The sequence below is a fragment of the Carassius auratus genome, chromosome 17, assembly GCF_003368295.1.
Source record: "Carassius auratus strain Wakin chromosome 17, ASM336829v1, whole genome shotgun sequence".
In the NCBI taxonomy this organism is placed as follows: Eukaryota; Metazoa; Chordata; class Actinopteri; order Cypriniformes; family Cyprinidae; genus Carassius; species Carassius auratus.
In genome coordinates, this window is record NC_039259.1 from 26,513,772 (window position 1) to 26,537,772 (window position 24,001).

The 24,001-nt window shown below is 39.0% G+C and overlaps 1 protein-coding gene across 1 annotated transcript; it reads left to right on the top strand.

The window, feature by feature from the left end:
* Positions 1-11,283: 11,283 nt before the first annotated feature.
* Positions 11,284-22,356, top strand: LOC113117783 (adhesion G protein-coupled receptor G3-like). The gene is made up of 17 exons (XM_026286702.1): positions 11,284-11,402; positions 11,587-11,664; positions 11,777-11,845; positions 11,946-12,083; positions 12,245-12,298; positions 14,876-14,950; positions 16,428-16,725; positions 16,809-16,977; positions 17,055-17,189; positions 17,294-17,407; positions 17,494-17,533; positions 17,615-17,718; positions 18,568-18,698; positions 18,965-19,230; positions 19,419-19,509; positions 19,597-19,865; positions 20,658-22,356. The coding sequence occupies exons 1-17, from the start codon at positions 11,339-11,341 to the stop codon at positions 20,756-20,758; spliced, it is 2,196 nt and encodes a 731-aa protein (XP_026142487.1). The 5' UTR covers positions 11,284-11,338; the 3' UTR covers positions 20,759-22,356.
* The last annotated feature ends 1,645 nt before the right edge of the window (positions 22,357-24,001 follow it).

Genomic DNA, 24,001 nt, shown 5'->3' on the forward strand with positions numbered 1-24,001 from the left:
CATCAATGTATCGACACGAGCCGCAGGGTTTAATTTGGTGTTTTTTGACTCTAAAAGCCTTGATTTCCATCCACTTACATTATACGACTGACAGACTGAGCAACAGTTTGAATTAAAAATCCCTGTTTGTGTTCTACTGAAGAATCAAAGTCACCTTCATCTCGGATGCCCTGGGGATAGAGGCAGATAAACATCAAATGTTCATTTTTGGGTGAACTATCCCTTTAAGACAGAAGGCTTTCTTTGTCTCAAACTTTCTGAGACTGATTCCTTAAACTGATCTGTAGAGTCAGTGTTTAAGGAGAAACTGTGTATTCTCACCAAAATCAAGCTCAAAAACAACACAAAGACATAAGTCACTTATGAAAAAGAATTAAAAAAAAGATCCATGCAAATACAATTATTATCTTAAAAGGGTAAATTTTAATTAGATAACTCGAAAAAAAAGTTACTGAAACTGTCTATAACTGTATAAGGATTGACTATGAAATGACCTGATATAACTTTAATTTATTGAGCATTATAATCATCATTCTGTCTTCTATGAGTTATCATGCATGTAAGAGCAACTCAAACAACACTGACCCTCTCTTACTAAACAAATTCACATCTTAAGAATAAAAGTAGTGTCCACATGCCTTTGTGTTCATATTTTTGTATGCTCATTTGATAAAGCATCTTAATCAAATCCACACACATGAATATGGTACATATTGGGTGTAAATAAAATACAAAAATACAAAAAAACTGTCAGAATCAGGTGACAATATGTTTTCTGCATTATTTAATATGTTTTACATCTACAGATGCTCTGTTATCTCTGAATGATTGTCATAAAATTATTTAATAACTTCAGTAAAACATGTAAATGTGTGAATATTACTCATTAGATGCCACAATAACAAAGCAAGTTCCATTTATTGTAAAGAAACATACTAATTCATTGTTTCTATGAAAATTTTAAAACTTGGCATTTTCTGTATAAGAATCCGATAAATGTTGCTAATTAATACAAATATTGTCTAATAAAGGGTATGCTGTCATTGGAATTCTGTTTCTGCTTTCATTAAATATAAATATTTGACGAGATAACAGGAATTAGGAACAAGATTAATTGAAATTCCAAATACATATGATTAACATGTTTTCAAATGAACTGTATATCACAATTTTATTCTGCGGCTCATTATCCAACAGCTTCATATCTGATGGGAACCAACTCTCTCAACCCTTGGACTCTGGAATTTAGCACAAGAATTTTAGAAAAGTATTAAAAATGTATTTCCAAAGCTTGTAGAAAGCTAGATATCATGTGTGTCTAATATGGCGCTGTCTCTGTGAATTATGTCTCATGTAAAACCCGCTTATATTTTATTTATAAAGTTCAAAGCTCTTTGATACGTACTTCAACAAATGTACATGTTCTTTTTAGTGCACAGCAATGATTGATCACTGTTCTCAATGCAAACCAAAAATTATTTGTAACACACTTAAGAATGCAATTATCTACAAAACAAGCTCTTTAAATGAAGTCTGAATGTTCACTGTCCTGTAGAGTCTGTAATGATTCCTGAGGTCCAAACAGTCTATATTAGATTAGTTAAATTTAGTATCTATTATAATCATTTCATCTCTTCCCTTTTACAGAAATAATGACATAATGAACATCAGTACCAGAATTGCACAGAAAAGTAAGATATGATTTATCTATGACCAGACATTGTGAAAACAAAATACAAATAAACATGTTCTGCAGTTCTTGTGATGAGCGATTATCACAACACAATCTGTCATCTCAGTCAATATTGATAATTATCACCATAAATGCCAAACAATAGTTTCTTTCAAATTGAAAGGCAGATGTCTTCTCCTGATTAATTTCTTTGTTTTGGCATGTCATACATTAACATCTATAAAAGCCTCATATGTATTGGGTAAAATTTAAATGAATTCTGTTAAAATTAACCATTGATCATAGAGTATAGTGCACAGTTAGATCATGATAAGCAAAGGTAAAACCACACATAGCACCTCACTACAATGTAACTATCTGGTTTCTATAATATTTGCATGAAAAACAGTAGCCTAAATACATTTGGCATAAATATAAATACATAAATGATATGCCTTATAACAACCATTGCTCCTTTAATACGTTTCCATAAGTATATCCAACACTTCTGCCTTAATGTTTGGCACATGTTATTTCCTTTCCTTTCTTTTCACACTGTATTGTGTCTTGCTGTACGCTCAAAGCATTTTTCAATCATATGAGGGGATCTCTCCTCAACAACCACCAGAGAGCAGCATCCACCTGATGATACACCAGCACCAGAGCTTCACACCAGCTACAGGAGGAGGAGAGGAGAGAGAGATTATTAGGAGGCTGTGACTGACAAGGGTCAGAGAAGGGAATTTGGCCAGGACACCGGGGATACTCCCCAACTCTTTACAACAAGTGCCTTGGGATTCTTAATGACCACAGAGAGTCAGGACCTCGGTTTAATGTCTCATCCGAAAGCAAACTATAGTTTCCCCAGGAGGTCTCCTAACCAAGAACTTTTCTTGAGCTGTTACTATAAGATCATCTGATTTTAGTATCACTGAGACACTGCTAGTTTTTATTAATCTTTTGGATCACTTTATTATTTTTTTTTAAGTATTTAATATTATATTTTTTGTAAATATGTATTGGTTTTATATATATATTAGCATTAGCATATTAGATATTAGCATATCAGAATCAAATTTAATAAAAATGGAAATGTGGCTTCGGAAACTAGCTGAAATGAAATAAGAAATTTCTAATTAAGTAGTTAATGTTTCTTCAAATGGATTTAGGTTTAGTGTTTTTTTTTTTTTTTTTTTTTTTTTTACTATAATAACCCTTGTCTCTGTGTTCTCAGTGTGTTCGTCTCTGATAGTCACAGTTATTGTTTCTGTAGGAGGATATAAAGCAGTGATCCTAAACGAGACATCTGGAAATATCACAGGTGCTGGATTACAGATCTTTACATTCACTACATAGTGAACAACATCAGCTACAATGCTTTAGTTTTCATCTTCATCATGATCGTCACTAAGATCATTCAGTCCAGAAACATAAAAGCGACTGAAGACAAGAGAATGACATTCAAAAAGCATCTGATGATGGTGTTGAGTTTGTTGAACAATGAGGATAGCGGTTATTATGGAATAGCGATGAAGGTCAATATCACCAACCTTACTGACAATATTGAAATGTTCTTTAAACAGAAAGATCCGGTAATTAAGGTTTTGTTGCAAAACTAATTTGTTATAATGAACAGACAATTTTAAAATAAAATCAAAAATCAAACATGTCCTTGCAGGTCAGTAAGGCATCCTGCCTTTCTTGGGATGGAAACAGTAAATTCATTTATGACTGAATTGATCATTTCCTGTGAACAAACCCAGTTTATTTCATATAATTACAATTTGCTCTTATCTTTGAAGGAGAACTTAACTGATGAAATTAATAAATTTCCTACCGTAAATAAATCAAAACTTAATTTTTGATTAGCAATATGCACTCCAAACTTACTTATGTAACTCAAATAACTTCGATGTGGCATCTTACAAAATGAGGCAGAAATATATTACTTCCAGTGCTGGGTAGATTACTTACAAACTGTAGTCCGTTACTGATTCCAGATAAAATTACAAAAATTGTAGTTAGAAATGTAATCCATTGCATTACATGTCCTCTCCTTGAACTGTCACCTTATCGTGGTGGAGAGGTTTGAGTACCCGAATGATCCTGGGAGCTATGTTGTCTGGGGCTATATGCTCCTGGTAGGGTCTCCCAAGGCAAACAGGTCCTTGGTGACGGGCCAGACTAAGAACAGTTCATAAAACCCCTTATGGCAAAATTAAAATCAAGGACCGTGACATTGCCCGGCATGGCGCAGCCGGGGCCCCACCCTGGAGCCAGGCCCGGGGTTGGGGCTCGTATGAGAGCGCCTGGTGGCCGGGCCTTCCCCCATGGGGTCCGGCCGGGCTTAGCCCGAAGGAGTGACGTGGGGCCGCCCTCCTGTGGGCTCACCACCTGCAGGAGGGAGCGTAAGGGGCCGGTGCATAGTGGATCGGGCGACAGTCGTAGGCGAGACCCCCGACGACCCGATCTCTGGACACGGAATCTGGCTTTAGGGACGTGGAATGTCACCTCGTTGGCGGGGAAGGAGCCTGAGCTTGTGCGGGAGGTCGAGAGGTACCGACAAGAGATAGTCGGGCTCACCTCAACGCACAGCTTGGGCTCTGGAACCACACTTCTTGAGAGAGGCTGGACTCTCTACCACTCTGGAGTTGCCCATGGTGAGAGGCGGAGGGCTGGAGTGGGTTTGCTAATAGCCCCCCAGCTCAGCCGCCATGTGTTGGAGTTTACCCCGGTGAACGAGACGGTCGCTTCCCTGCGCCTTCGAGTCGGGGATAGGTCTCTCACTGTCGTTTGTGCCTACGGGCCGAACGGCAGTGCGGACTACCCGGCCTTCTTGGAGTCTCTGGGAGGGGTGCTGGAAAGTGCTCCGACTGGAGACTCCGTCGTTCTACTGGGGGACTTCAACGCTCACGTGGGCAGTGACAGTGACACCTGGAGGGGCGTGATTGGGAGGAACGGCCCCCCTGACCTGAACCCGAGCGGTGTTCTGTTATTGGATTTCTGTGCTAACCACGGTTTGTCCATAACGAACACCATGTTCAAGCATAAGGGTGTCCATCAGTGCACGTGGCACCAGGACACCCTTGGCCGGAGGTCGATGATCGACATTGTGGTTGTGTCATCAGACCTTCGGCCATATGTCTTGGACACTCGGGTGAAGAGAGGGGCGGAGCTGTCAACTGATCACCACCTAGTGGTGAGTTGGATCCGATGGCGGGGGAGGAAGCTGGACAGACTCGGCAGACCCAAACGTACTGTGAGGGTCTGTTGGGAACGTTTGGCCGAGCCCCCTGTCAGAGAGATCTTCAACTCCCACCTCCGGCAGAGCTTCGACCGGATCCCGAGGGAGTCTGGAGATATTGAGTCCGAGTGGACCATGTTCTCCACCTCCATTGTTGCTGCGGCTGCTCGGAGCTGTGGCCGTAAGGTCTCCGGTGCCTGTCGAGGCGGCAATCCCCGAACCCGGTGGTGGACACCGGAAGTAAGGGATGCTGTCAAGCTGAAGAAGGAGTCCTATCGGGCCTGGATGGCTTGTGGGACTCCGGAGGCAGCTGACAGGTACCGGCAGGCCAAGCGGACTGCAGCCCGGGTAGTCGTGGAGGCAAAAACTCGGGCCTGGGAGGAGTTCGGTGAGGCCATGGAGAAGGACTATCGGTTGGCCTCGAAGAGATTCTGGCAAACTGTTCGACGCCTCAGGAGGGGGAAGCAGTGCCCTACCAACACTGTTTACAGTAGAGATGGGCACCTGTTGACCTCAACTGGGGATATCGTCGGGCGGTGGAAGGAATACTTCGAGGATCTTCTCAATCCCACCGACTTGTGTTCCGTTGAGGAAGCAGTGGCTGGGGACTCGGAGGAGCACTCGTCCATCACCCGGGCTGAAGTCATCGAGGTAGTTAAAAAGCTCCTCGGTGGCAAGGCACCGGGGGTGGATGAGATCCGCCCGAGTACCTCAAGTCTCTGGATGTTGTGGGGCTGTCTTGGCTGACACGCCTCTGCAACATCGCATGGCGGTTGGGGACAGTACCTCTGGACTGGCAGACCGGGGTGGTGGTCCCTCTTTTCAAGAAGGGGGACCGGAGAGTGTGTTCCAACTATAGGGGGATCACACTTCTCAGCCTCCCTGGGAAAGTCTATGCCAGGGTAATGAAGAGGAGAATTCGGCCAATAGTGGAACCTCGGATCCAGGAGGAACAGTGTGGTTTTCGTCCCGGTCGTGGAACACTGGACCAGCTCTATACCCTTTCCAGGGTGCTGGAGGGTTCATGGGAGTTTGCCCAACCAGTCCACATGTGTTTTGTGGACTTGGAGAAGGCATTCGACCGTGTTCCTCGCGACATCCTGTGGAGGGTGCTCTGGTAGTATGGGGTCGGCGGCTCCCTACTTAGGGCTGTTCTGTCCCTGTACGACCGGAGCAAGAGCTTGGTTCGCATTGCCGGCAGTAAGTCAGACCTGTTCCCGGTGCATGTTGGACTCCGGCCAGGCTGCCCTTTGTCACCGGTTCTGTTCATAATTTTTATGGACAGAATTTCTAGGCGCAGCCAAGGGCCGGAGAGTGTCCGGTTTGGGGACCATACGATTTCGTCGCTGCTTTTTGCGGATGATGTTGTCGTGTTGGCATCCTCAGACCAGGACCTTCAGTGTGCATTGGGATGGTTTGCAGCCGAGTGTGAATCGGCTGGGATGAGAATCAGCACCTCCAAGTCCGAGGCCATGGTTCTCAGTCGGAAAAGGGTGGATTGCCCACTTCAGGTTGGTGGAGAGTTCCTGCCTCAAGTGGCGGAGTTCAGGTATCTTGGAGTCTTGTTCACGAGTGAGGGAAGGATGGAACGTGAGATTGACAGACGGATCGGTGCAGCTTCTGCAGTAATGCGATCGCTGTACCGGTCTGTCGTGGTGAAGAAGGAGCTGAGCTGTAAGGCAAAGCTTTCGATTTACCGGTCAATCTACGTTCCTACTCTCACCTATGGTCATGAGCTGTGGGTCATGACCGAAAGGACAAGATCCTGGATACAGGCGGCTGAAATGAGCTTTCTCCGTCGGGTGGCTGGGCGCTCCCTTAGAGATAGGGTGAGAAGCTCGGTCACTCGGGAGGAGCTCAGAGTAGAGCCGTTGCTCCTCCACATCGAGAGGAGCCAGCTGAGGTGGCTCGGGCATCTATTTCGGATGCCTCCTGGACGCCTTCCCAGGGAGGTGTTCCAGGCACGTCTCAGTGGGAGGAGGCCCCGGGGAAGACCTAGGACACGCTGGAGGGACTATGTCTCCCGGCTGACCTGGGAACGCCTCGGGGTCCCCCCGGAAGAGCTGGAGGAAGTGGCTAGGGAGAGGGAAGTCTGGGCGTCTCTGCTTAGACTGTTGCCCCCGCGACCCGGCCCCGGATAAGCGGAAGATGATGGATGGATGGATGGATGCATTACATGTTTTAGGTAATGTAATCAGACTCCTTGATTACTTTTATATTACTTTTGACCTAACTCATTTATCACATTGATTTAAATAGAAACCACTACCATATTGCTATAAATATACTAAGAGAAATAAAATAATTCAATTCATTGCTACTAACAACATGAAGTGAATTAAACTATACATTACATCATGGTTTACCAAACTCACACTGATTCTGACATGAAAGTGAAATGGATTCGTGACATGACACAACAGCACTACTACACAACATCTTGTAATCAAGACAAGATCTCAATGATTTTGTTGATGGAAAACTTTACTCTCTCAAACACACTATCAAACTTTCTCTTATACACCACAATACTGTCTCTCACACACTAGCAAAGCTTTCACACACACACTAACAAACTCGTTCGTTTGGTCCATGTATGTTTTGATGGGTAGTTGTTTTTTTCATTTTTTTATTAACTTTTTTTGTCTCACTGGTAGAAAATGTATAAACAACTTCGAAGGTAATTTTCCACACAAGGGCGATTATGAGTAGAGCCCGACCGAAAAAGGTTTTGGCGGACCGATACCGATATTAGGTTGTAAAAGATACCGATATATCGGCCGATATTCTTTGTGTGTATATTTTCTTAAAGTATATACATAAACATAATATATGTACATAAACACTTTTTTTTTTTTTTGCAATGATCACTCAAATGTGGTGATCAAACACTTAATATTATGTGACAAAGATATGTAACAGAGGCATGGTATTTAACAACTTAACAATAAACTTTATTATTTATTATCCAAAATGAGACATCAGTGCACTAAACAGTAAACTTCACTTCATTTATTATAAACAACTTTAAAACACAAATAGAACAAAATATATATAACTTGATTCAAGAAAATAATCCAGGTATCTGTGCAGGACAAGCCATTGCCAATACAACAGGGACATGTTTATGCAGCACAGCTTTTCCAAACGTAATTACATTGTGGCGAGTGGGGCGGGGCCGAGAGGCGTGGGAACGAGGAGTGAGGCCAGGTGTAGTGATTGGAGATGAGCTACACCTGAGCCCCACCGCTAGTATCGAGTCCCACGTAGGAGATGGAAGGATATAAAACTGGAGTGACGACCGTGAAGGACGAGAGAGGACCAGGCCTGGGACATTAGTTTATGTGTTTGGCTTTTATTTATGCGCACCAGTCGTCCGTGAGGGGCTGGTGCGCCGTTTTGTATTTACTTTTTGATTATTAAAGTGCTTTTTGATTGTGCGCCGGTTCCCGCCTCCTTCTTCCCGATGAATATGGAGATTTGTTTGTTACAGTGGTGCCGAAACCCGGGAGAAGGAGGGACGCGCTGCTGAAGATCCCTCGCCGCTGTGGTGAATCCGCGGTGCCCTCGAGCTGGCGAGGTATGTGCCGCCATGGACGCTCGAGGCGGTGGGCTGGAGCGAGTTGCCGGGGACGGGCGAGCTCGCTGCCGACCGCCCACGACAAGGAGGGGCGGCTGCCGTCCGTGAGGGAGCGGAGGAGTCGGCGCCGTTCGCCAGGGGGCCGGAGCCTGCCGCCTCCGTGACGGAATCCGGAGGGGCAGGGAACGGGGGACTCCTGCCGCTGCCCAAAATCGGAGGAGCCGTCGCCGTCCACCGGGCGGCGGAGGAGTGTCGTGCCGTCCGCCGAGGGCCGTCCAGTGCCACCGCCGGGCACCGCGGAGGAGATCACCCAGCCGGTGGAGGGCCGAGCAGCAGTGCGTCTGGGAACCGGATTTTTTTTTTTTTTTTTTTTTCCCTCTCTCCCCTCTCTCGTCCCTGTCGCTCCTCCTTCCATCTCCTTTTCTCTCGCCTCGTCTGTCCTACCCCCAGGTTCCCGCAGGTCCCCGTGAGCGGTCTCCCCCGGAGGGAAGGGGGGGGGGGGAGTAGAGCGCAGTCTCGGGAGTACCCCCCGGCCTGCGAGGGGCGATGGGGGTATGTGGCGAGTGGGGCGGGGCCGAGAGGCGTGGGAACGAGGAGTGAGGCCAGGTGTAGTGATTGGAGATGAGCTACACCTGCGCCCCACCGCTAGTATCGAGTCCCACGTAGGAGATGGAAGGATATAAAACTGGAGTGACGACCGTGAAGGACGAGAGAGGACCAGGCCTGGGACATTAGTTTATGTGTTTGGCTTTTATTTATGCGCACCAGTCGTCCGTGAGGGGCTGGTGCGCCGTTTTGTATTTACTTTTTGATTATTAAAGTGCTTTTTGATTGTGCGCCGGTTCCCGCCTCCTTCTTCCCGATGAATATGGAGATTTGTTTGTTACATACATGTTTTAAAAAAAATATTTATCCACCATTTTTATGTTTGACTGGATTTCACAATTCTGTCTGCGTTTTCTGCATTGCGGAAATAAAAGGAGCCTACTAATGTAGTTGTGAGAGTAAAAGATAAGGACACTGTTTATTTATTTTATAGCACTGCGTCTCACCAAGTAGGGGACAATATAGCATTAAATCACCTAGCATTAAACCTTTCAATCTGCTACATTACTGACTCTACTGACAAACTATCAATCATTTTCCTCCACAAAAACATGTAGGCTTAGCTTAATCTTGGTGAGTGATAGCTAAATATGAACTGAGTCTTAAGTGCATAATGTAGACAGAGTATATTATGCTAATGTTGGCATTATTCTTTTATTAAACGTCAGCTGCAAGTGGTGAAGCAAATCCGGCGGTGACTTTGTCTTAATTTCGTTATTGTCAAATACCCATCTTAATTTAGAATTTATTTAAATTTATTTGTTAAGAAAGACTTGTTTTTATTGGTGTGTTGGCTAGTTTATAAGCTAAATGAGCCTATGCCTATTTAGAGTGCTGAGATGTTACAATGTTACAGAGGACTTATTTTATTTCTTTGTTCCAACTTCCAAATGGCCTATAGCCTACGTTAGTCATGAATAAATTGTTACAACATGTATAAATGAATCAATCTTAACAAAAGGCAAAAGAGCTGTGTGCGTGCACACATTTGAATAATAATCCACATAGTGAACATTGGCTACTACGCTTTAGTTTTTATCTTCACGACAGGAATCTTCATCATGATCATCGTTAAGATTATTCAGTCCAGAATCATAAGATCGACTGAAGACAAGAGAAAGACGTTCAGAAAGCATCTGATGATGGTGTTGAGTTTGTTCCTGCTCTTCGGTCTGACGTGGTCTGTGGCGTTCTTCAGTTATGGACCGATGCTCATTCCCTCATATTATATATTCACTGTGCTGAACTCGTTTCAGGGTGAGAAACTATCATATGCATCACTACATCTGGTTCAGTAGAACACTTCTATTTGTCCTACAGATTTCAGCTAATTCTGTTTTATGTATTATCCCTTATAATATTGGAGTTTGGTTATTTCTGGTCACAGTTCATATTTTAAAAATTATGCAAATAACTTTAATCATATCTGATATGTATTCAAATTAATTGAAAAAAGTGTCTTTGATCCTTTTTCCCCCCAGGTTTCTTCCTCTTCCTGTATTACTTACACATAACACAATGATGTCGCGGGTCAGTTCTCTGATGATCCAGAAAGCACCGACTCCAACACAACCATCACTCAATCCAGCATTAACGCTGCAGAAAATATTAATATCTATCATACTTAAGACAGAACCCTTTCTTTGTCTCAGACTTCTTTCTCTTAGATTAAAATGATGTATGTACATAAAAAGTATGACTCTAAAAAGGGTCAGTTATACTGAAGTCACTCAGAACTAATGACAAATATCTGTTGATCATTACTAAGAAGGATTAGAAGGATTGAATTGTGCTTTCAAATCTCTGATATGATCTGATTTGTTGAGCATTATAGTCATCCTTATGTGATCATGTGTGTGTCAGAGCGACTCAAACAACACTGAAAATTATTAAAAAAAACAAAATAAAATAAGAAATATCAGGATGAATGTCGACAAGCCTTTGGATTCTGACATTTGCATGGTCATTTTATAAAGCATCCCACTAAAATCCACAAACACGGATGTGAAACATATTTGGTTAGAGGAAACATACACACACACACACACACACACATTCTGTTAAATTCCAAATAAACATAAAATGCTCAAATGACCAAATGTAAACATGATTTGCATGTTTTCAGATGAACTTTATGTTAGTTTGCTGCGGCTCATAATCAAACAGATTCATATGTGGACACATCACACTCTCAACTCTGAGAAAAAAATCTAATCAAATAAACACTTTGGGAATTATGTCTGGACAAAAGCAGAATTTGCTGTGGCTGATGATCATCTCTTGTGTTTTACGCCAGATAAGTATGTAGCTTTAAAAATTCATTTATAGCTCAAAAAGACTTATGTGCCAATGAATATGTTGTTTGGTGCACATTATAAGTATGTGTGAATTTAAATGTCGGAATATCGATTTTGACATTTAATAGAGTGTTATACCATGTTATACATTATTACTTAATAGTTTAATAATGTTGTGTTTGTGCAGCCTGCTCAGATGAACTGATAATCCAAGTCAGTTCATCAGATCAGTGTTTCTGGAACCAAAGTAACTCAACAATTCCAGGTAGATGTGAAATATACTGCTAACATGACTGTGTGAATATTGCTTATTTATTATCTGAGAACACGCGAGACGACTGACAAACTCATTGAGTTCATTTCTGATTTTCTTTCAGATATAAAATGGACATGTCTGACTGCTGATAAACGAACAGGAACTGTTCAACTAAATATCTCTACTCTTGGTAAAACCCGCTTATATTTGATTCATAAACCATTCTTGAATCCAAAGCTCTTTAAAAGGTATTTTTTTAACAAATGTATGTTTATTTTCTGTGGTTTCAGGAGAATGCAGATCATACAATCTCAGCATAAAACAGGATAAGAATTATGAAATCAGAATGAATGAGATGATTCAAGGCATAAAACTGTGGATATTACCAAATGGATCTAATTATCAGTTTTCAGTCCAGAATTCATCAGGTGCATATTGTGTGTTTGTGTGTGTGTGTGTGTGTGTTTGCAGGACATCCCCTACAGTCACAGCACAGTTGTTTAATTGGAGTCTGAATATGAATTGTCCTGTAAACTCTGTAAAGAGATCTCAAGAACGTGAATCTTGTTTCATCTCTTATCTTTTACAGTAATTAAGGCTTGCCAGGCACAGGATGGTATATTGAGCATCAGCTCCAGAATTGGTAAGATAAGATTTATCCCCTGTTTGGTAACACTTAGAATATAACATATATTAAATTAAAATTAAATTAATTATATGCATTTAGTAGACGCTTTTATCCAAAGTGACTTACATCACATTCAGGCTAACAATTTTCTCCTTGCATCCAGTGTGGACATAATTAAGGATTATAATGACTTACACTATGATTTTATGTGTTGCATTGCATCACGCCACATAAACATGAAAAACCATACCTGCATTTGTGATCGGAAAAATGACAAACAACAAGCGCTACTCTACATTGCTCAAAACTCGCGTCAGTGTTAAATTCTTTAAATATTAAAACGTACTAACAGACTTTGAGTCAGAACAGCAGATATTGTAGTCTTCTCTCTTAGGATCAGGAAACAGTCCTCCATAAAAACAAATACACATTTGAATATTTGGGTTGTAAATACAATTTAACCACTGCTTATTAGTCGTGTCCTCTTTTGGATTTTCGCTTTCGCAATGAAACACCGAGTGTATTCACAACATGGCGGTGGCGTTGGCAGCAACAATAAAGTTATGCCTTCTTTCTTTGCTTGAAGATTTGGATGGTGTTATGTAAATTTTCCCACATCTTGATGTAAACATGTGGGGGCGTGTTTAAAGAAGTTATTTTAGGAGGGCATGTTTACAAAAAGTTAACTTTTTAGGCTCAACAGAACATTGAGCCTAACTTTCTTTTTTTTCTATTTAAAGAATAATCACATTATTGGTGCACATCCAAATGTAGTCATTACTTCAGAATTTAAACTTTAAACAAGCAAGACGCTTAAAACAAGCAAAAATAAAAACAAGCATTCTCATAACCCTTTGGCTTGTGTAAAAAAAAAAACCATATATATATATATATATATATATATATATATATATATATATATATATATATATATTAGTGCTGTCAATCGATTAAAAAAAATTAACTAATTAATCGCACAATTTTTTAAAATTAATCGCGATTAATCGCGATTAATCGCAATTAAAAGACTGAAACTTTTTGGATATGTAAATGTAAAATGTAAATAATTAATGTAAACTCAAGACAAAGAAACTATTTAAATTCAAAATATGATTGTTTATTGGAATTTTTGTTTAACTTGTAACACAGATTTTCTCATGTAAACAACATACCTGCCATAAACCATCAATATCCTCCAAATTAACTGTTGGCTTGAAAGCCATATTTATTACAGAAATAAAAACACAGGCATGTAAGTACCATTTGAATTTCAAAACAATCAATGCCAATAAAAAACAAAAATGATTTCCATGTTGAATTCTAAGTGGACTGCAAAAAAATTCCAAAGTATGGTCATTGCCAGTGCTTTAAGTGGGCCGGTACACACCAGTACTCAGTACCGCCACTTCCAAATATAGCTCTTGAGCGTACCGCCACCTCTCCGTGCGCCCAGAACGTGCTTGTAGCGTACCGGTACGCTCATTTGGACATCTGTTTTAATAGAGGTTTTAATCTTTTACCTGCACTGCCGATTTTCAGAGCGCCCTTCACAATGCAAGCTTCCTAATTCATCCCACCCAGAGCAGAAACTACATTACCCATTCACCCTTAAGTTAGACAAGTGAATAGCGCATGTGTCGCTTTTCCCACTGTTAAGTGTCAACAACTCAACGTGGCTGGAGAAGGTGTGTGAAACTCGTTGTGAGTTATACTAAAGCAAAATCTTGAGTATTTATTGTCTGATAAACATTAAAAACTGTCTGTGGAGGTTGAGTCGTCCTGCAGCCCCCGCTGGCTGCTCATTGGCTGCAGCATCTTTTTTCTAAGTTCTAAAAAAAATACCGTAGACGGCAAGGCACAAATTTAGATATTCATTTATCTAATTAATCTATAGCCTATGCACAAAGACAATATGATCTTTTTGTCCCCTTTTTGTTTTAAAGCTTGATGAAGAGAGAGAGCGCAAGTTGCTGCAGTTGCGAGGAGGACAGTGATGCACGCGCACAGGAGTGATTGACAGTTCGCGGCACTGTGTACAAAAAATACTCCGCTACACAATTATTTCGTTTTTTCGTTTAAGCTTATTAACGTTAGCGTTACAGAAATGTCTGATTTACGCACTGTAACAGTCATTGTTGTTGTTTTTTTAAACAATGACATTTGAGTTCATGATTTTAATGTTGCCGTTTCTTGTGGCAGACTGAAGAGTAAAGCGGCAGAGTTTTATACTGAAACTTTCCGTCTAAAAGTCCTTCCTTGGTCTTATCCATATTTATTTGCACGTTGAACACACATAGGCCACAACTGGAAATAAAAAAAACTGCAACCGCGTTAATTGCGTTATTTTTTTTTAACGCGTTAAATATTTCAAATTAATCGAATGCGTTAACGCGCTAATTTTGACAGCACTAATATATATATATATATATATATATATATATATATATATATATATATATATATATAAATATATATATATATATATACACATTTCTATGAAGCAATTGATTTAATGGAGATTACTATTCGGTGGACAACTTTTTTATGCATGATTTCATAATTATGTTGAATTTTGTGTTTTGATCTCTTGAGGATGTCAGAATATTGAACCTGTTGACCCTGAAGAGAAATGTGCAAACGCCCTATATAACAATGATATATGCAGCGGTAAGTCTGTTATAAACTACGTCTAGATTTATAAACTGCTTTTCAGTAGTTCTTTCAGTTACCTGTTTTACACCCATTAAGGTTTGATTTCAGAATCAAAATACATTTAGTAACATAAATTTAAAAGTGAACTTAAAATCAGTTTTTTTTCTTTAGTGAAAAATCACTAAATTGGGCGATATTTGTCAAGTCCCTAGACTCATTTGTTGTGTTTCCTCCCCATGTGTGCCGTGTTCCCTTTTACCGTATTTTCCGGACTGTAAGTCACACTTTTTTTCATAGTTTGGCTGGTCCTGCGACTTATAGTCAGGTGCGACTTATTTATCAAAATTAATTTGACATGAACCAAGAGAAATGAACTAAGAGACATTAACCAATAGAAAACATTACAGTATACAGCCGCTCTATGCTGCTCAGGTCTCCTGTAGTCTACACTGAACACATAGAGCGCCCTCTCGCGACTGGAGATGGTAATGTTTTCTTTTGGTTCTTGGTTCTAAATAAATGCGACTTATAGTCCAGTGCGATTTATACATGTTTTTTTCCTCATCATGACCTATTTTTGGACTGACGTGACTTATACTCAGGTGCGACTTATAGTCCGAAAAATACGGTAATTAGTAATTTCTCACACCTGTGTCTTCCCAATCACCCTGTGTTTAAAAGCTTTTAATCATTTTGGTTTGTATTTGTCAGATATACTTGTTGAATGTCCTCACAGTCCCCTGTTTCTATGGATTATTAAAGATTATAGTGATTATTGTGACTCCTTGTTCCCTACTAATGAATTGTGACAATATTAGGCCCCTATTATGGGTAATGAAGGGTTCAAATTTTCTTTTTTGAGAATCCCCAACAACAGCTTGACATGCATGCAAGGTCAAAAACATTCATGGTCTTATAATATGCATTTATTTTTTACCTTACTTGTTCAACTACACCCAAACTATTTGCTCAATGATTCATTTTACCAATCCTCTCCTTTGCGTGACGCTAATCTGTGGTGATTGGTGGATTTCATTTCCATTTCATTATGCCTGTAATGCCTGATAAAGCAGCGTTTGTGAGCACAGTGTTGCTCTGTGTACAGCGTTACTGGGAGAAACCGCAATTTTTCTGCTTCAAAAGCGGCACCTAGTGGAAAAGAATTAATTTGCATTTTCATTTCAAACCAACGCGAAAAGAACAACAAGTGTGCGGCACTATGCTAAAGTTTCATGTTGACGTCAACATGAAACGACTGGTTTCAATGATTCAGAGTCAACTCTTTCTTTTGAGAGGTAATAACATTATATACGGTGCACTTTAAGATTTAAAATTTTACAGGAGGTTTTCATTCACTTAGAGCTGTGTTGTCAATAATAAATATTTGAACAGTGTTAACCAACATACATTCATTTGAGCACTTTAATCTTTAATATTTTTTCAGTTAACAATTACAAGAAATTTTGCTCATTATTTACTTTCTCTATTGAAGGGAAAGAAGGAAACAGATACATTCTGCATTTAAATGAGAGTGAATGGATTTGTGTGACCTGCGATGATGGAAGATCAACCACCATTAGTCCATCGTCAAACACTATATCTTACAATCTAACTACCAGTTTCACATCACATATGACAACTCCAGATCCAACTACGAGTTTCACATCACATACGACAATTGACAAACCAATTTTCACTGTCAAACCACCTGAGATAACTTACAATCTTACAAACCAACAAGCAGTCAATCAAAGCGGCGAGGTTGGATATACTGAACCTACAAAGGCTTCGTAAGTATGCAGTTACCAGTGGTTTTCAAGTCTTAAACTTTACCTTTATTACAGAACACCAAGTGATTCAATCTATTTTACAGAAAAAACTTGCAAACAATTGAGGCACAGATGAAGCAGATGGAAATTGATAATAAAACCAATGCGGAGATTGTCATTGGGGATGTTATTGGTGTTCTTCTAAGACAACCAATGGGCACAGAAACCAAAGACATGGACATATGCTATTCTTCACATTGGAACAAAATAAACGTAAAGCCCGAGAAGCATTAAAACATGTCCCTCTTGGAAGGAATATACATTTATTAAGCCATTTGTTCTTTTCACAGCTTGTTGAGAGCAACCAGAAGACAGAATTCCCCTGGTGTGTAAAGATCCCCAGTGAAGCCTTTAATAGATCAAGACTGGAAAACAATGGAAGTGCATTTGTAGGAGTTTTACGGTTCATAAACATGGCAAACAAGGTTTGCAATCTTCAAAAATTCTACTTCTGAACACGTTTCTTGATCTGTTGTGTTCACAAATATTTATGTTTGACTGCTGTATTATTATATGGTTTCTTGTTTAGAATGAAACTGAACCTACCATTGTTTTAAACAATGATAGTTATGGAATAACGATGGGGGCCAAAATCTCCAACCTTACCAACAATATTGACATATTCATTAAAAAACCTAACACGGTAATGAAGGTTTTGTTGAACACTTACTTTGTTATAATTTCCAGACAATGTGAAAATAAAATAAAAAATCAAGCGTGTTCTTACAGGTTGGCAGTAATGCGTCCTGCGTTTCTTGGAATGAAAAAGGTAAATTCATGTAGGACTGATCAGTTGCTTTCGACAAACCCAGTTTAATTTAAATAATTATAATTAATTCTCTTTTCTTAGAAGGAGAGCTTAATTGGACAACATTCGGCTGTGAGACAGAAACATTTGACAACAACACCATGAAGTGCTCCTGCTCACACCTGACGTTCTTTTCAGTGCTGATGGTGAGAAGAAGAACTTACACTTTCATCATTCATGTTTCATTTAAAGATCCCATTATATCTAGGGGTCTATACACATGTATACAGGTATCGCATTGTGATATTTTGTTTGCCGAAATTGTGTAGATTCTCAAAAACTCTCTCTCATGTGGGGGGACATTCAACATCTTCATTTCTTTTATTGTTTTAAAATGATTTTGTTTTCTTTAGGAATCCTGCAAGCAATTCATTTTTATTGAAATTAAACAGATCTAATTATTTTGTTCAGATCAAAATGTTATGACATTGTATGTTACAGTTGTAAACTGTGAACCTTCAAAGCAGGGTCTAAAAAAGATATATGTTCATTTTATAAAACACATATAAATTTGAATAAAGGATCCTGCAAGCACTATTTTCCTCCCTTTACTCGTACTGCACAAAAAGTGGTTCAATAAAATTAAATGTTACAGGGAATGATTACTGCAAATGCAGATACCACTGTGTTTTGGTTTTTATTATTTATTTATTGCTAACGTTTGCATATGGTGGTGTGTTCTTAATGGCAGCATTCCAAAAATCATGCCATTCTCCTAAAATAAGAAATATATAATATATCGCCTTGCTTACAGTATCGCAATATAATCGCTAAATACCGTATCGCAATCCTTGATACCTATCGTATCGCCAGATTCTTACCAATACACAACTCTAATTAAATCAATCTTTTGGTCCATGTCTAGATGCTTATAAACATGTAAAAGATGACAAAAAAGACAAATGCATGCATTGAAAACTCGCTAAGATTGCTTACAATCAACAAATGGTTTTAAAACCTCTTGCTGATCTGTGTATATCATTGTCTTTTATCAGAAACCTTACCCTCCGTCAGATGGAAAAGACAAAGCACCGCATCAGGAATCACTGACTTTCATCTCTTCTATCGGCTGTGGAATCTCCATACTTTTTCTGGCTGATGCTTTATTTATTCATTTCGTGCTACGGTAGAGTAACTTAAAGTATATTATATAGTTTGTGCTATTTAGTAATCGATAATCACTACTACTACACCAAGAAACAATTTTTACTCAAAAAATGAAAAATGTAAATTTCACAAATAATTACAAAGAAACAGCAAGTTACCATTGAATTAAACTTGAAATTTTAAAGAAACAGTATTTTGATGTAAAACATGCTACAAGTGATAAGCTCAAAGCTCTAAATAATGAAAGTTCATGTTACAAGAAAAGTTATTTTTGTGTTTTAATAGGAAAGCCAAGTCAAATCAGGCCACGAAGATCCTGATGAACATGTTTGTGGCTTTGTTTCTACTGAATGTCTCATTTTTGTCAAACGAGAGCGTCGCTAACACAGGAGACAACGCTGCGTGTGTCTTCATAGCGCTGCTCCTGCATTACTCCATGCTGGCCTCATTCACCTGGTTCTTCATTCAAGCTCTTCATATGTACTTATGGCTCATCAGACAGAACGTCTCCATCACAAACTACATGAGGAAGATCACCGTATTGGGCTGGGGTGAGTTACACTCTCAGAACAAAATGGTACAAAAGCTGTAACTGGGGCAGTACTCTTTCAAAATGTTCTTTTTAGGTATAAAACTAGAAATTAATCTAAATAAAAATATTGAAATAGATTTTTTTTTTTGCTACTACCTGAAACAAGAATTTTTCAGTGACAAACAATATATATCTATGTGTTTTCAGTGTGTCCGGCTCCAGTAGTCACAGTTATCGTTTCTGTAGGAGGATATAAAGCAGTGATCCTAAACACAACATCTGAGAAAATCACACGAATGTAAGTTGTTCTGCTGTCACAAATGCATAAAGTTATGAACGTCTAATGATTGTCTTCCTCGTAATGTTTCATTATGTATAATTGCAGGTGCTGGATTTCCAATTTTTATATTCACTATATAGTGAACATCAGCTTCTATGCTTTAGTTTTCATCTTCATCATGATCATCATCGCGGTTGTTCAGACCAGAAACATAAAAGCGACTAAAGACAAGAGAAAGACGGTCAGAAAGCAGCTGATGATGGTGTTGAGTTTGTTCCTGCTCTTCGGTCTGACGTGGTCTTTGCCGTTTTTCAGTTATGGACCAATGCTCATTACCTTATATTACATATTCACTGTGCTGAACTTGTTTCAGGGTGAGAAAAAAATAAATAAAAAATTTGTTTTAGAATACTTCTATTTCTCCTGTATAGATTTAATTATATTATTTGAATTAAAGGTACAATTTGTAAGATGTTTGCAGTAAAATATCCAAAAACCACTAGGCTAGTGTTATATATTTTGTTTAACAATATCTCTAATGTTTTCAATTACTTGTAAATCATGTAAATCATTAAAGAAAATGTATACTATTATAACGATCAACAAGATTAGTATTATGGGGCATACATGCCAAACGTGGGGCATCGCGAGGACCCGTCTGATCCATAGTCTAATCGCGTCTTTGCATTGACTTTGTATGTAATCGCGCAAATCTCGCGTTAAATCCATGATTTATTTTTCTGTCTGATTGATGGCCGTCAGCAGTTGGGTAGAAGACAACAAATCCCATCATTCCATGCTCTTCCTTAGCGTCATCAAACCACGTGATTGTTATTGTTTTGATAGTGCGCCCTCTAGTGGCAGCTCCTACAACCTGTACCTTTAATCAATGAATTATTATTTTAAATAAAACAAATATAATTTTAAATTATCACAATTTATTGTTCTATATATTTTTTGTATACTTTATTTTTTTTATAAAATATTATTAAATCTTTTTAATTCAATTATTTTATTGATTGTAATGGATTTTAAAAGGATGCAGACAATTAATTTGACCAAATGTTTGTCACAGTTTAAGTCATGCAATTATATTATATCTGAAATGTATCTAAATTAGTTGAAATAAGGTTCTCTGATATTTTTGTTGTTGTTGTTGTTTTCAGGGATTTTCCTCTTCGTGTTTTACTACCACATCCGCAATGATGCTGAGGGTCATTTCTCCAATCATCCAGAAAGCACCAGCTCCACTAGAAACATCACTTAATTTAGCAATAATACTGCAGAAAATATTAATATCTATCATACTTACGACAGAAGACTTTCTTTGTCTCAGACTTTCTTAGACTGATTTCTTTAACTGATCTGTACAGGCATTGTTTGTACAGGGGAAAATTCCTCCTGTAGCTGGTGATCCCTCTGCTCCTTCTTGTTGCCATACTGTGTTTTATCAATTCAAACTTCTTCAGTTTTCTACCTTGGCTAGAATAGTTGATCAGTTGAAGCCATCGGATTCCCCTCTTGATGTTGTTCCATCAAGACTAATCAAACAAGCATTCAATGTATTTGGGCCAAGCATTTTATCAATATTAAATAGCTCCCTTGTATCAGGAACTGTTCCTGCATCTTTCAAGCATGCTGTAGTGCAACCATTAATTAAAAATACTAAATTGGATCTTACGGATTATGCAAATTACAGGCCTATTTCAAAACTGCCTTTTCTATCAAAGGTGCTGGAGAAATCTGTCCTTATTTAATTGCAGTCTTTTTTGAATAAGCATTCATTATTTGAAGTTTTCCAATCAGGGTTTAGGGAGCGTCATGGTACAGAGTCTGCACTTTGAAAGTTCTCAATGATGTTCTGACAGTAGTGGACTCTGGTGATACTGCACTTTTGGTGTTAATTGACCTTAGTGCAGCTTTCGACACCATAGACCATGAAATTCTTATTGCTCAACTTGAACAGGTGGTAGGGATTGTAGGTACTGTTTTAAACTGGTTTATGTCCTATCTAACAAATAGGAACTTTTAGGTTACACTGGGCAAATTTTCATCATCATCGGCCTATCTTACATGTGGGATCCCACAAGGATCCATTTTGGGACCCCCTTTGTTTTTATTTTATATGCTGCTAATTGGATCTATCTTTAGTAAACATGGTATATCATTTCACTGCTACGCTGATGATATGCAGATCTATGTACCTGTAAAGAAGAAAGGCAACTTTTAAGAACATTTCCTTGCATGCTTAAAGAAATTGATAACATGGTTGGCTGTGAACTTTCTGCACTTAAATGAAAGTAAAACCGAAATTATTGTTTTTGCACTCTCCAATGCATCTGGGTCTACTAATATTGATTTTGGCCCTTTATCTATCTATGGTAAATCCATGGTAAGAAATTTATGTTTAATTTTTGATGATGCCTTGAGATTTGACAAGCAGATCAATGGTGTTGTTCGATCTGGGTTTTTTCAACTAAGAACACTGGCAAAGATTACAATGTTTTTATCCTTTTGTGATTTTGAAAGAGTGATGCATGCTTTTGTGTCTTCCCGTTTGGACTGTATGTAGGGATTAGTCAGTCCAATCTTTCACAACTACAGATTGTCCAAAATGCCACTGAAAGGTTGTTAACTGGTTCGCGGAAACTGGACCATATCACTCACATTTTATCATCTTTGCATTGGTTGCCTTTCCATTATAGAACTGATTTTAAAATCTTGCTGTTTGTTTTTAAATCTTTAAATGGCCTTGCTCCATCTTATATTTCAGATCACTCCATCAAGATCTCTTAGGTCTTCTGACCAGAAACTTTTGATTGTTCCTAGGTTGAGATGTCATTTAAGTCTCTTTTAAAATCTCATTTTTTCTCCCAGTCTTTTTTGCAAAATGCTATTCAGTGAAATGTTGTTATTTGTGAAATGTTTGTGTGTGTGTGTGTGTGTGTATGTTGTTTGCTTATTTATGTTTTTAGAATCTGTACAGCACATTGGTCAACTTGGATTCAGATGTTTGCATGGTCAATTCATAAAGCAGCTCACAAAAAATCATTGTATTTGGTGACTGGAAACACAACAAACAAACAAACAAACAAACACCTGGTCAGAATCAGTGAATCTGTCAACAGTATGGTGCTTATGAGTCAGTAATATTTCACAGTATTTCTCAGATGATTCTAATGAAGCAACTAATATTTAATTTTATTAATCATGATGGACTGACTCCAAAATCATTTATTCACTTGTGTCACACTTATACAAATTCATTAGGTTATGAAAAAGACTATCAAACTAAATGTCATAGAAAAGATGCACAAACACACCAACAAAGCATAAAAAATCATGAAATTTTCTGTATCTAAATCATGTTGGATATCAACTTATGAAAGTTGCTTTTTCATTAGCATTTTCAAAATGTTTCTGCTATTACTAAATAAACTCCTGAATCCTCAGGTCACACTTAACAGCCTGTCTTTTTGTCGCTACTATGATGGTTTGCATTTGAAAGTTTTGTACTCCAGGCTCACTTTCTTCCTGAAGAAAGAAGGCCATTGATCTGACACCTGTTGCTCTAGCTCTGTGGCTGCAGATGGACTGCATGGACTGGGCGCTTGGAGCAATCATGACAAAATGAAGCTTATGGAGAGCGAACAAACAGGGTTTTCCCCTTCTCTCTCCCCGGACTGTGTGCGTGTAATGAAAGAGCACTTTGTGAGTACGGTGGTTTATACTGATAACGATCTGTCACACTCCAGGAGTTCGTAATTCAAACTCTTTTGGCTGCGGCCCAGATGATGATGAAGTGCTTTTTACAGTGATCTCGGACTCTGAGAAGCTTGTGGGCGATTTGTGTTGCTCTCTCTTTCAGAGCTGACAAGTGGAATGCACTTCCTTGTCCTAAAATGAGTTATTGGATGTGGTGGGGAGCTGTGGATAAGTTCAGGTTATAATGGGAAAGCTAAAACAGTCCAAAATCAGACCCAGTCAAAACTGGATGACCATTTTCTGGCCAGCTGCAGTTTTGTTGAGCCTCTTAAGCCTCTGTCTATATTCCATGACATCCCTCAAGAGGTTTCAGAGTCTTGAAAGCAACTCATGCAATACAACAGAATTTGCTAAAAGTTTGCAAATGCTTTCATAAACAAGCTAAATGGCGTTCCTGTCTCTATGAGGCACCTGCATACTATTTTCTGGGATGTTTTGAACAACTGTTGCATAAAGTGTCTAAACCTGATCTTAAACTCATTTTGGTCTAAACCTTGAAACTGTTCGGTTTAACACCACACCTGCAAAGGATTCAGGTTGTTGTCAGTGGTGTTCTGTGTGAGCTCAGAGATGAGATGTCCATAGTGGAAGAATTGGCAAAACTCTGCAACACAACCTGTCTGGCAAAACTCATATTTAAACAACGAATTAAAGGGGAAATAATGCATTTATTGCATAGGATTATCTATGATGAGAGTGAATGTTATGTGGATAATAAATGTAAAATGAAATTAAAAAATCAAAT